General features: G+C 41.2%; 1 protein-coding gene across 4 annotated transcripts in view; it reads right to left on the bottom strand.

Annotated features, from left to right (window-relative positions):
* Positions 1-620: 620 nt before the first annotated feature.
* Positions 621-13,502, bottom strand: part of B3GNT2 (UDP-GlcNAc:betaGal beta-1,3-N-acetylglucosaminyltransferase 2) — a 31,377-nt gene continuing 18,495 nt past the window's right edge. For 2 of the 4 annotated variants that reach the window (XM_084822877.1, XM_084822891.1), the window contains exon 2: positions 3,123-5,755. In XM_084822877.1, the coding sequence (XP_084679003.1) occupies positions 4,553-5,746 (1,194 nt within the window). In that variant the 5' untranslated portion in view covers positions 5,747-5,755 and the 3' untranslated portion in view covers positions 3,123-4,552. Of the gene's footprint in view, positions 1,991-3,122; positions 5,810-13,502 lie in introns of those variants that run through there. The other 2 variants (XR_014786148.1, XR_014786150.1) reach the window with 2 other exon arrangements.

Raw genomic sequence — 13,502 nt, 5'->3', positions numbered from 1 at the left:
TGATGCTTCCTATGCATCATCTGGCCTCTCACCCCCTGCTCTGAGGCGCCCTGGCTAGACAACCGAAGTCGGCCATCTAGCCACAAATGCGGGGTGGCCAGAGCGCGGAGGAGAAAATCCGCCTGCCCTGCACTGGATAGTCTGTCACCTCAGAGTTCGGAGGTGGCCAACTATCCCCATAGGATTGTGCCCTTAATCTACTTGGTTTATTCTGAACTTGGTATCAGATCTGAGGAGGGCGCAGAAGAAGCAGCATTGTTAAAGGGGTGTCTGGGTAGAAAAAAGTGATTGGAGTATAAGGAAGGGAATTTTACACACACACACACACACAGTGTGAATGAATATGTGAGAGTGAAATCCAATGAACTACTTTCCTGGTAACAGAACCAGGAGGGGCATGATTCACCCTCAGCACTGTGAACCCTCAAAACCTGCTCCAGATGCTGGGGGATGCCCTGGAGCAGATTATCAGGGAAAGGCCAGGGGGATGACAGGAGGAGGAGGGAGAGAGGGAAAAAGTCCCATTGTATGAGCAGACGGATGTTGGATTCTGCCCTTAGTCTATTAAACACCATCATGTAAGCAACAAAACATCACTATTTTGAGATCCTGTTTCTTTCACTGAATAATTTTATTATTTTGGAAAATCACAGGATCGAAGTTCATTCCTAAACAACAGTTATACTTGCCACTTGAAAAAGACTGAAGACCACAAAGCTTTCAAATTATGCCTCATTAAACAGTTTGCTTTGGCTGTTTTCCATTTAAGTTGCATAGTAAAAAAAACAACAACCCTATCCTATTAGGTAAGAAATTCTGTTCCTGGTCCCTGTATCTTCCCAGTGTCTGTCATACTAAACTGTATGCCAGTGGCCAGGGACAGTCTCCAACGTTATTGTTGTATAGCGTGTACTAGTTCAGAGAGCAACCCCAGGAACCCCAGGATTAATTCAGAGTCCCCGCTCCAAGACTGTAGACACTGCTACAACCTCAGAAGAGGGACTCTGGGATGTGATCGCTCCCCCTGCCCCTTCACGGCCGCTGCAGAAAGAACCTCAGTGTCTGCATTACGAGGTTGCAAAAGTGGCTTTGGAGGACCTCAGAGAGATCTGAAAGGGGGTGTTGCAGTGGACAAGGGAGGAAGGACAGGAGAGGCCAGATTACAAAGAATCTTGTGGCCTCTCTAGCCCCAGCCCCGCACCCACCACCACGCCTCTGCTAGAGGAAAACAACAACAACGGAGGACAGAGGTGAAAATCGCCTCTGTCACTCCTCCCGCCCTGCCGGCAGCAGCCTTGCAGGGCACTGGATACTTGGAATCCTCTGAGATCAGAGGCTTCCACCCACCTAGACAGAATCCATATGATTACGCCCTTAGGCACTTTTGAAATGAATAATAATGGGTTCAATCCACACTAAATTAGTTACACTTAGTTCCCACTGAAATAAATGGGACAAGTCATGACTAGCCTGTCCCACTGATTTCAATGGGGCTTAAGTGCAACTAAGTTAGGATTCCGCACATTGACAGACATGTATTATTGTTATTACATACACAGAACATACGACATAGAATAAATCTGCTGCAGGAAGTTAAAGTGTCGAACTATTGCAGAAATGTTTCTAGCAAATCTCACAGCAACACACCTGTTTTCAAATTCAAAGACATTTTATTACATTTACAAAAATAGAGTTGAAAAAACTTATTTTTATCTCCTGATAAAATTTAGAGACTTCAGATAACATGACCTTTGGGGATGCAATAAGCAGTGGAGTAAAGCAGTAAAACTGGATACAGAAAACAGAAGGACAAAAGCAAGGAAGCTAGTAACACATGTTAAGGTAAGTACACTTACAGCACTATCATATGCATGTTTACTCACATGTAAGTTCCACTGTGATCAATAAGCCTTATTCTCAGGTATATGTGTACCAGATAGCAGTCTTACACAGTCCAATCCTATATATCAGTGGAAGGCAACTTGTGGCCCTCCAGATGTTTTTGTCTATAACTCCCATCAGCCCTAGCCAGTCTAGCCAATGGTGACAGCTGATGGGAGTTGTAGGCTAAAACATCTGAAAGGCCACAAGTTGCCCACCCTTGCTATGTATCTTTACACAGAGGTAAGCCCCTCTGGATGTAGGCCTGCAGCCTTAGAGGACAAAGGGGAAGAATATGACATTTTCTGTGTTAACTTAAGCATGCAATTTTATCACCAGGATGGAATATTTTAAGAACGAACATTTTCTTTCAATCAATATATTAGGAAGAGCTTTCTCTGATGTGCTTCCATCACACACTATTTTAGTGAATGCGGAAGAATGGCATTGCTCTAATCCTTTAGATCAGCTTTCCCCGGCCTGGTGCCAACCAGATAGTTTGAACTTCAACTCCCATCAGCCCCAGCAAGCATGATTAGTGGCCAGAAATTCTGGAAGGCAGTAGGTTAGGGATGGCTGCTTTAGATCACCATCTAGATAAGCATTATATATGCCTTTACAACAGTTTATGTACGTTAAGAGCCTTTACTACCAATGCTGTTATTGCAGGTCTCTTTAGCAGGCTCTTTGCCACTGGAATGGCATCTCATACTATCATTAAGCCTCCCCTATACGAAGACTGGATTTGAACTATCATGACGGGAAAAGAAGCCATTGTGGCTTCTCCCCCTGCCCCCATGTGTGCAACCACCATTTGCATAATTCCCCTATGATGCAGCGCAGGTTGGCGTATCATCTGAACCTAGTGCATGGCAGGCCAGCTTCGTACCCACCCCACAACCTACAACATGCAGTAGAGGTTGCAGGCGGGTACAAAGCCACCCCCACCGCACTGTGCGCCAGGCTCAGATGACACGCCAACCCACGCTGCATTGCGGGGGAATTATGCAAATGGCGGACACGCGGGGTTGCAGGGAGAAGCCACAATGGCTTCTTTTCCGTTGCGATCTTCCAAACAAGCCCAAAGATAATGGCAGTGTTCTTGGGCAGCACTGCTGTACCCAATCGAAACAGAAGGGCTTTTCCAGTGCAAAAATATCATCCAAAGCTCCATTCTGATCACAGCCTGTTTTTGCAAGCAGTACAATGATAGGAATTGCTGATGGACATGAGTATTGTGCAATTTTATGGACTTTGATGCTCATGCAATGAATCACTGAGCAGGCTACAAGAGTACTATAGTAAATGAAAGTTCCAACATACTCCTGAACAGATTGTTCATGTAGTGATTGCTGTAGAGTGAACTTTTAGGATTTTCGGGAAGCGTTACACAAACACTGGGATGTGCACAAATCACATTTTTTTTCAAATTCAAAAACAATTAACTTTATTTAACATTTGATATTTCAACACATTTAAAATAGTGTATTCTATTTAAATATGATTGACAACACTATACAAATGTTTCTTAAATATATTTAAGAAAATGTTTTGGTCTTCAATCTGAACAATAAATACAGGCACTTCTACTTATATAAAGACAGCAGTCACTGTTTTGAGTAATTGTCTGATATAAGACTGATGAAGATATGGCAGGTAGGAATTCTAGTATTTTAGGACCTATTCCTTTGAGATACCCTTCACAATTTTAGGTTCACTTGAAAATCTTGAGATATCAATAATCACTACATTTTCATGAGGTTGTAAGTCTAACCTGTAGAAGAGGCCCAATCTTTCTGAACCAATTAGCAGTTTCACATATCAATTAAATTGTATCAGTCAAGTTGCCTGATGTTTTTTTAATCAATGTAAAAGGCAGCAACTGAGCAAATGTTAAGCCTAGCATCTAAATAAAAGGAGGCTGTGTAGCTTTGATGCCAATTTAAAAGTGTAAAATGTTTGTCAGTTAGCTAAGCTTGATACAAAGAAACACTTAACCTCCCAAATTACATCTCAAGCTTTAAGCTACATTACTTCTCAGCCACAGAGAAATATATCATAACATTTGAACTTTTAAATGCACTGTCACATATAGCTGCACAGATGTCTCCATCACATTTAAATGAATACTGTTCGGTGGTGGGATAATTGGGGGTGGGTGGGATAAAAAGAAGAGTTGCCAAAAAAAAAATTGTTTCAGGAATTAGGGCATTATTCATCATGTTTATTTACGTTGAAGTTACTTTCCTGAATTTGACCTATAACACAGTCTCCAAGATATGACACCCCAGGTAAACAAGTCAAAGAGTGTATGGATCCTACCACCGCAATTAAGTAATTACTAGCACTAGAACACAGGAAAGTCCTTCCAGTATCACAGGGCTAACTAGTCATTTAATCAATGATTAGTTTAATCACAACTTCTGATGGCTAACATTTTTCAAAATTTTATTATGTGAAAGTATTGAACACACATGATAAAAGATAAGGATTATATCTTCGTGCCATATCCGCATAATGTGCACTGTTATAAATCTAGCCTTACTAGAAGCACTGGACAAACTGTTCATAGATCATTTTGGTCTGCAAAACAAGCTATCAAATGAAAACAATATACTATATAACTAAGAAATTTAAACCAAAGCTTAGAAAGCACTTTGGACACATGTACTTAACAACTTAAATGTGGATCTTGCAAGTTTGTCCAAATCTTAATCATTTCTTGAGGTTTCCTGCTGTGGACTAAGATTAGGTTTGTGTAGGAACAAATATTATTCCTGTGTTTCTCATCGATATCAAAGGTCTTGAAGCCTTTGTGTTTTTCTGGAGCAAGCCCAAGTTTCTGAAGGCACATTCCAATATACACATCATCGATCGGATAGAGAAGGACTTGGTCAGATATGTTGGTTAACCTTAGTGCTAGATCACCAGAGTAGAGAAACCCACCACCTCCTGCATATGGAGGATAAGAACCATCATAAATACTTTCTGGGATATAGTACTTCAGTTTCTTATCACGATGAGGTCCAGCATCTTGGATAACATCACCTACGAACAAGTCTTTGGCTTTTTCCTTGGTTAAACTCTTCAAGTAATCCAGGATCTGATGGGTATTCACAAAAACATCATCATCTCCCTTAAAAATAAATTGGACATCCGGGCAGGTACTACTGACCCATTTCAGAAACAGTACTTCTTTCAGAGTCAAATTGAAGAAAGTATCTCTGTAGTTCCATAGAAGAATGTCTTGGTGGGTATCACTCTCAAATTTCAACATATCTGAGAGATCAGGATAGTTGTCCTCTGGAGGGGTCTGGCCCAAAAGAAAGACCCTCACAATAGTTATGCCTCCTGATCTAATTTCTTTTCCCCAAGACTCCCTGATTGCTTGTCTTCTATCAAAATGTGGTACAAGTGATTTAATAGCCAGAAGCAGGAAAGGTTTATGCTTGCACTTGTGTGGTTGGTCCATTAGTAATGAATAATTCCTACATCTCAAGTAAACCAAGAAGTCTTTAAATCTATCTGGCAACTTTTCAAAGCCATTAAGTTCTGAAGCTACATATGGGTCAGGATCACAGGAGCTTGAAAAGTTACTATTAGTGGATAACCTTTCTTCCACCGTCATATTGAAAAGCAATGCAAAAATAGGATTGTATAACTGTTCCAACTTCTGCTGCTGTTTATTCCAGTATGCCTTATGAGGAGTATACCTCCGCCAAAAACTGCTGTCTGATAGTATAACATGTATTTTTGAATTCTTCCCTTGGCCACTGCTCTTTGAGACTTCCACGATCACATATATAAAGAAGTTTACCATCATCAGAATTCCCAGCAACTTTAATCTTCTGCGTCCAACACTCATGTCTCATATCTGGGGGGAAAAAGAGCTATTAAAATCAGGAAAAAATATGTATAGTATAGCAAGATATTATTCTAAATTCATTACGTGAAGGTCAGCAAATTATATTGTCTTAAAGAATATCTAACTAAAGCACAAATGACATCCAGCAACCATTTTGAATAAAGGTTTTCAAAAAGCCCAATGAAAGCTCTCAAACATGAAGAGTATCAAGACCTCTCCAGACACAGAACTGCAAGAAATACAGTCATATCTGATAAGAGAACAAGCTAGCTACTAAACAGTTTTATATAATCATTAAAGTAATACACCATAAACCACACACTGGGCAGTATCCAACGTAGCCCTTGTGCAGGTGGCTCTGGTGCACACGCAGCTGGCCACACCGGCATGCACGCAGCCCCTACCACTGGCGGCTGCAATGTAGCGCTTCTGGGGGGAAGCAATGCAACAAGTGAAAACACTTGTTTCTGGAAGGGGCAGGTTGCACCCCTTCTAGAAATGAGCATTTCTGCTCACTGCAGCGCTTCCCACCGGAACTAGTAGGGGGTTCAGTGGTACGGGCTGCGCATGCTCCAGCAGGCCTGGGACGCCCATGCAAGGGCTCTGTTGGATACTGCCCATTATTCGCAAAAAACCTGGAACTAAATATGGAACATACAGCCAACTTACAGAAAATGGCTACATATAAACAAATAGGCTGCATTAATAGAAGCATAGCTTCCAAATCCTGGGAAGTACTAGTTCCCCTCTACTCAGCACTGGTTAGGCCTCATCTGGACTACTGTGTCCAGTTCTGGGCACCGCACTTGAAGAAGGATGCAGACAAGCTGGAGGGGGTTCAGAGGAGGGCAACAAAGATGATCAGGGGACTGGAAACAAAGCCCTATGAAGAGAGACTGAAAGAACTGGGCATGTTTAGCCTTGAGAAGAGAAGAATGAGGGGAGATACGATAGCGCTCTTCAAGTACTTGAAAGGTTGTCACAGAGAGGAAGGCCAGGATCTCTTCTCAATCATCCCAGAGTGCAGGACACGGAATAATGGGCTCAAGTTACAGGAAGCCAGATTCCGGCTGAACATCTGGAAAAACTTCCTGACTGTTAGAGCAATACGACAATGGAACCAATTACCTAGGGAGGTAGTGGGCTCTCCCACACTGGAAGCATTCAAGATGAGGCTGGACAGCCATCTGTCGGGGATGCTCTGACTTGGATTCCTGCATTGAGCAGGGGGTTGGACTTGATGGTCTTATAGGCCCCTTCCAACCCTACTATTTTATGATTCTATGAAATGATAGAGGATCTGAGAATAGTCTTATTCAATTATATTTACATAGCACTACATGTAGTTTTTATTGCAGACATGACTTTAAAAGCAATTAGGAATTAATGACAGTGTAGCAGCTTGGATGTTAGATTGTCGGTGAAGATCCTCTAGCTCAGAATCTTACCCTTCTGATGTTGGCTGTATGTTAAAGGTTAAAAATCACTCATACAGAGAGAACGGCTAGAATACTAGCATGCACTTCCTTCTTACCCCTTTTCACATAGTGTCTGATTAGCTCATTGGTTCAATTTTCTTCTCCCATTACACGGAAGGGAATGTTTGAAAAAGGAGTGAGTTTTGTGAGGCTTCATTTACATGATTGGCGGATTCAACAATTGCTTTCACTCATGCTTTTAAATAACTCCAAACTCATGCTTGGAAAAAAAAGGTAGTGTGTAACTAGTTTAATAAAATGTGATGCACGCAGAGCCCATTTAAACAACAAATGTCTGCATGGTACATACCTTTGACTCATCTGTACCACTGCAAAAATAAATAAAAGGGACTGTGTTTTAACCCCCCCCACACACACACATACATTTCAGGACATCCTTTCATGTAAAATATGCTTGAATATGCACACTGGATTCTAATGTAGTAGTTTAGGAATTAATATTACCTTCCTTATTTGCTGTTGCACATTTTATCATTCAAGAAAACAGACACATGTCAAAAGAGACAACCACCCACTGTAGCTGTGATGGAATGTTCTTAGTACTTGTTAAGCGCTCCAGAGTAGAGCCAGTGTGGCATAGTGGATAGTGTCAGACGAACCAGGAAGACCTGGGATCAGATCTCCACTTAGCTCAATAGGCGATCTTGGGCCACTCATTCATTCTCAGCCTAACCTACCTTCCAGGGTTGTTGCAAGGATAAAGGGATGGGGGGAGATCACCCATATGTGTACCATCCTGACTCCTTGGAGGAAGGGCAGGTGTGTGATAATTATGTCAAAATTTGTACCACTTGTATTTAGGACAGTCAGAGCAATGTTAGCAGATCAGACTGGAAACATGGGTGCCTCGAGACACGTTTGTGATACTTTACAACACAGAACACACAACAGCAACAAAAGCTGAATTACTTGCTTTGTAGTTGTAATACCAGTTCTTCTATGCAGTCCTGGTTAGGTGGCAATTTTTGCTCACAGACCTGAAGGAATGTGCCAGAGTAATATTTAACATTTCAGATTTTTTATTCATAGCAAAGAGAATTTATTCATAAATTCACCCTTTCAATCATGTGGTTTGTCAGTTTTATTTTAAAATATTTATAATCTTTTTTTTGCACAGAACATTCAAAGAAGCTCATGTGATCTCATAGATAGACATAAAAACAATCAAACTGGTCTTATTCAACAAACTGGTCTTATTCCAGGGAGTCGCCATTTTAAAAATGGCAAGTCCCTGCAAGAAGCTTCACCACACATCCAGGCCTCAGGAGGTGGCAGCTCCCACTTTCGCTGCCTCTGCCGCCATCTCCTGAAGCCTGGACGTGCGGTGACTCTTCTTGCAGGAAGTTGTCATTTTTAATATGGCGACTCCCTGGAAGAAGACCAGACGCTGCATGTCCAGGCCTCAGGAGGAGGAGGAGGAGGCAGCAGCAGTGGGCGGCAGCAGAGGAGGCGGCAGCGGCCCATGTAAGGAGCTGGGGGGCTGTGTGGGGGCAGAGGAACCCGCTTTGGGGCGGAGGCGGGTCAGCCCCCCCCCCCGGATCTGCATGAGCTGGATTGGGCCCAACTCGGATCGGGGGGTCCCGGCAAAGCCCAATACAGTCCATAATGAAGGATGAGTTACATGTACCCAGGATGAACAGCATGAGAGTCAGTGTGGTGTAATGGTTAAAGTGGTGGACTAGGACTGAGGAGACCTGAGTTCTAGTCCCTACTTGGCCATGAAGTGTACTGGGTGACTCTGGGCCAGTCACCAACTCTCAGTCTAACCTACCACAGAGATTGTTGTGAGGCTAAAATGGAGAGGAGGAGAATCGTGGAGGAAAAGCCGGGCTATAAATGTAGCAAGCAAACAAATAAACAAACATGTAAATCAGAAATTCTAACAGAATGTGTGGTAAAGTGCAGGTTTCTAGGTATCGTAAAACACAACTGATTTCAAGTAAGCAACAGCAGCCTATTCAGGCATCCCCAAATCATGGCCATTTAAGTAGCTGCTTTCTATATTTGGAGTTGCAGTGACTGTGAAATTCAGAGAGAGTTTTGCAAATATGTGATATTTTGCTACCAAAAATGCAAACTTGCTAAGTAATTTACACATTAAGCTAATGATTTGGGATTTAGCACTACCTAGGAGCAGTCCCACTTTACATTATGTACAGTTTACATTATTTGTGCTACAATTTGTAACTGCAACATGTGTCATTGCAATCTGAACCTATGCATACTACTTAGAAGTAGGAGCCAATGAGTTCAATGAGACCTCCAAGTAATCCTGTGCATACTTTTCAGAAGCAAGTCCTAGTGAACTGAGTGGGGCTTACATCTGAGTAAAAAAATATAGGAGTGGGTTACTAATCCCTAAAAACTAAACTAAGTTCACCTATATATCCTTTTTATCTTCTGCTGGATCAGCCTAGAGTGAATATCTAAATGCAAGGGCAGATTGGAGTTCAGAACACAAATCTCTATTCCTCATCTTCAACAGCTATCCAAATCTGGCTTATAGCCATATGAAAGTATTAAAACTTACTGCTAGCTCAGTACATTATCTTAGGGATTTTAGCGCTAAACATCTGTTTGATTCCTAGAGTTTCGCAAGCTTCTAACGCAAGGGTTGGTGACCTGGTGCTCTCCAGATCTTTTGAACTACAACTCTCATCAACCACAGCCAGCACAACCCAATAGTCAGGGATTGTATGAGTCATAGTCCAAAACATCTGGAGGGCACCAAAGGTAGAATCCAATGCAAGTCCTACTTAGAGTGGGCCCAATGAAATGAATGGGACTTCAGAATGACTAACTTAAATCCCATTCAATTCAATGTGTCTACTCTAAGTAGGACTTACATTGGATTTCACTCAGTGTTGCCTACCCTGTTTTAAGGCCTGTAAGTGCTACTAGCTTCTAGGCCTTCAGTGTCAGATCCAGGATCCCTCTTTCACTTCTACTTTCAACATATGGTTTGCTTTTTATTTTTCCCCTTCTCATAACTCTCTGCTGTATCCCTCCTCATGCAGTTTACCTGTCTAGTTTAGCAGTCTAGCCAAGACAGTCACACTTGGCGCTAAACTAGACAGGATGTTAAATATGCGAATGCATTAACAGGTCTTTTTTTCACTTTCAAAATTGCAGATGTGAGGGCAAAAGGGGGGGAGAGAGAATCATGATTGGGACTGTGGTCTATAATTTTTAAATTACATATTATAAAATGCAAATACATTTGCATCTTGGTAAATTTTGTAAAAAATTTTTTTACAAGATTGGTAAATATTCTAATATATACAATTTACAACACTAACTTTGCATATACAAAATACAACACTAACATTTTACAAGATTGGTAAATATTCCAATATATACAATTAGGAACGTGATTAGTGCGTCTACAATTTTTAAGAAAATACTATAAATACTATACAACTACTACCAATACATAAATTTAACCCTATTCTAACCATACATCTAATATTTAAATCTCATCATTCCTTAATATGTCTTATATTTATCAATTTACCAAATTGTATTTCTGATTCAAACTCTAAAAAAAAGGTTTCCAGTTATTGAAAAAAAACACCTTCCTTCTTCCTGTCTCTTATTTGTACATACTCTGTTAATTTTAACATTTTTGCAATTTCCCATAGTTTCAATAACAAGCGTTTAACAGCGTGTACCTTGTTATTTCTCTATTTGGTGGCTATTAATATTTTGGCTAGAGCAAATAAATTCCAAGCAAACTTCTGATATTTACTTAACAATACCTCTTTCACATATTCTAATAATATAACAATTGGGTCTAATGGTATCTCATAACCTAACTTTAAGTATGTTTACTATTTGTTCCCCAAATTGTACCACCTTAGGACAACTCAACCATATATGGTAAAAATCTGCATTTCCCTCTTGATAGTGCCAACACTGATCTGTTCCTTGCCTATCAATCTTAAATTGTCATGCAGGAATAACATACCATGTAATATTTTACTTATAATTATTTGTAGGGCGCCTTTAAGAGTGGAACTTTATAACCTTACACTGGCTCTGTCTAATGTCTGAGCACTGTGATAAAACTGGTCCTTCACTAAAGATATACCACAATTTTTGTTGTGTTTACTGATTTTCAGTCATTTTCCCAAGTATTCATAAATGTCTTACCCTTTAAACCTACAGTCAATACTGCATTATAAATTCTAGCTGTCAATCCTTTACTGGACTCCTTCATGGTTAATTCTTCATGACAATTTAAAGCTTCTCTCAGAAGTCCTTGAGGCTTTTTTTCCTTTCTATGTAATTACAGAGTTGCAAATATGCTAGCTGTTCACCTGTTTTTTAATCCTAACCCAACTCCACTTAAACAGGATCCATTAATCATTATATCTTTAAATGTGGTTGTAACACAACATCTATTCCCACAGGATGCCACTAGTTTTAAATCATGCATTGTAAATGATCAATTTCAAATTAGTGACCTGAGGTTTTTTTTAAACCCCATTCTCCTGTGTAGTGGCCCCTGTGAGAACCCCCACACCAAGCTGCTATTGAATCCAGCAGAGAGGCTGCCATTTGCAGCAAAAGCAACTTCCCCGCTGAAGGTGACTAGCAGTTTGGGGATGGGGGGATTTTCACTGAGATCACAGCATGGGGGCAGGAAAGGGTAAATCCCTCTCTCCCTGGTCCCAAACTTGATCTCTCTCACACACTCACATATTTTGAAAGTAAAAGAGACCCATTAAATACATTCATGCATTTTACATTATGTCTGGCTTGTCACTGGCTTCTGATCTACAAATGCCCAGCAGCAACCTTTTTAGATCCCTCTTTGGTGCTTTTTTATGCATTCCAATTTCTTCCTGTCAATCAGAAACAAAGAACAAAAATTGGAGCACAATTGCTCAAATTCACCTCAAGTCAGTTTTTGCAAACCTAAAAACTGACAGTTTCTAGAATGCAATCCTGGCCCCACACTGTATCCCCAAAGGAACCCCCAGATCATACAAGCAGTACTCTTAACAAACACAAATCACCACCAGAAATAGGACCATCTTCTAAGGGCTCCATCACACAGCCAGAGAATTCCACATCAAAGCCCATTCTTTCCCCATCCAGTATCATCGCAGGACTGGGTCATTCTCTTTAGAAGGCTGTCCCCATCATGTTCTTTTTCGTTTCTTTCCTTCTCACAGGGGTGGTGACGCCGCTCAGAGGCACTGCCACCTTTCAGCAAAGAAGCATTACACGTGCTTGGGGTGTAGCGACAGCTCCTCCCTGGTTCCTGCCCCTTTCCCTCCCCTTGCACGTTACTGGTGGATGGGGACTGAGGCGCAGACAGTCCCCCTACCAATCCCCTCCCCACCTCTCTGTTCAGTATTTTTGACAATCTCTGCCGTTTACTCAACCGTTTACTTGCTGGGAATGCACAGAAGGGGGGCATCCCGGCAGGTCGGAAGGCTGGCATGCTGCTCTGCCAACCTGCTGCCTTGTTCAGAACGCTGCAGGCCGAAAATGAGAAGGACCCAAAGTGGTGCAGGCACGAGAAGGCGACACACCCCACAACCCGTTGTCATCGCCTTCGCCATCATGACCGCACCCCCAACAATCCAACACAACCGCACTCCATCATGGCGCTCCATCTGCACATATTTGGAAAAATACCATGTTTTTTCTGTTTGAGGAAAACAGAGGATAGGTGGGTAGAAATGGTGGGTTAATGACTGGACAATGACGACATCATGTAATGGACCGACACAATTCAGCAAGTGGCCAATCACGAACGTGCAATAAACTGGAGGTGTAGAGACGCCTTAAGTCTAGGGCTATGCTGCAGAGCTTACTAAAACATCTTCAGTAGAGATGTGGGTGGAAGATTTCCTATTTCTAAAAAATAAAATAAAAACACATTTTTCCATAAAATTAATTAGTAACATAATGAATGGAAATAGGAACTTCAAGGTTGCAATACTCTTTTCAGGTAACTATCCCAAGAAGCATATATTTTAAATAGGCATCTCACACACAAACTGCTTATATGTATAAATGGAGTTTGTGGGATGGTAGTGGAAAAATTAAAACTAGAAGTACACATAACCCAAACATGCCAAATCAGATCCTAATTGATTTAGGATACTGGAAAATTTCACTTGCTCTGTTTACGAATTTGCCTAATCTTGCAACATTTTTTTAAAGGTTACCTTATTTTTAAATAGTTCGTTCAAGAGCATTTTGATGGTTTGGCAGGCTTACAACACAGTTACCCAAGCATT

The sequence above is a fragment of the Heloderma suspectum genome, chromosome 1, assembly GCF_057233095.1.
Source record: "Heloderma suspectum isolate Gila_16-S chromosome 1, 16-S_ref, whole genome shotgun sequence".
Taxonomy (NCBI): Eukaryota; Metazoa; Chordata; class Lepidosauria; order Squamata; family Helodermatidae; genus Heloderma; species Heloderma suspectum.
Note: the sequence above shows the minus strand (reverse complement) of the source record. Positions and strands in the feature narration are given on the sequence as shown.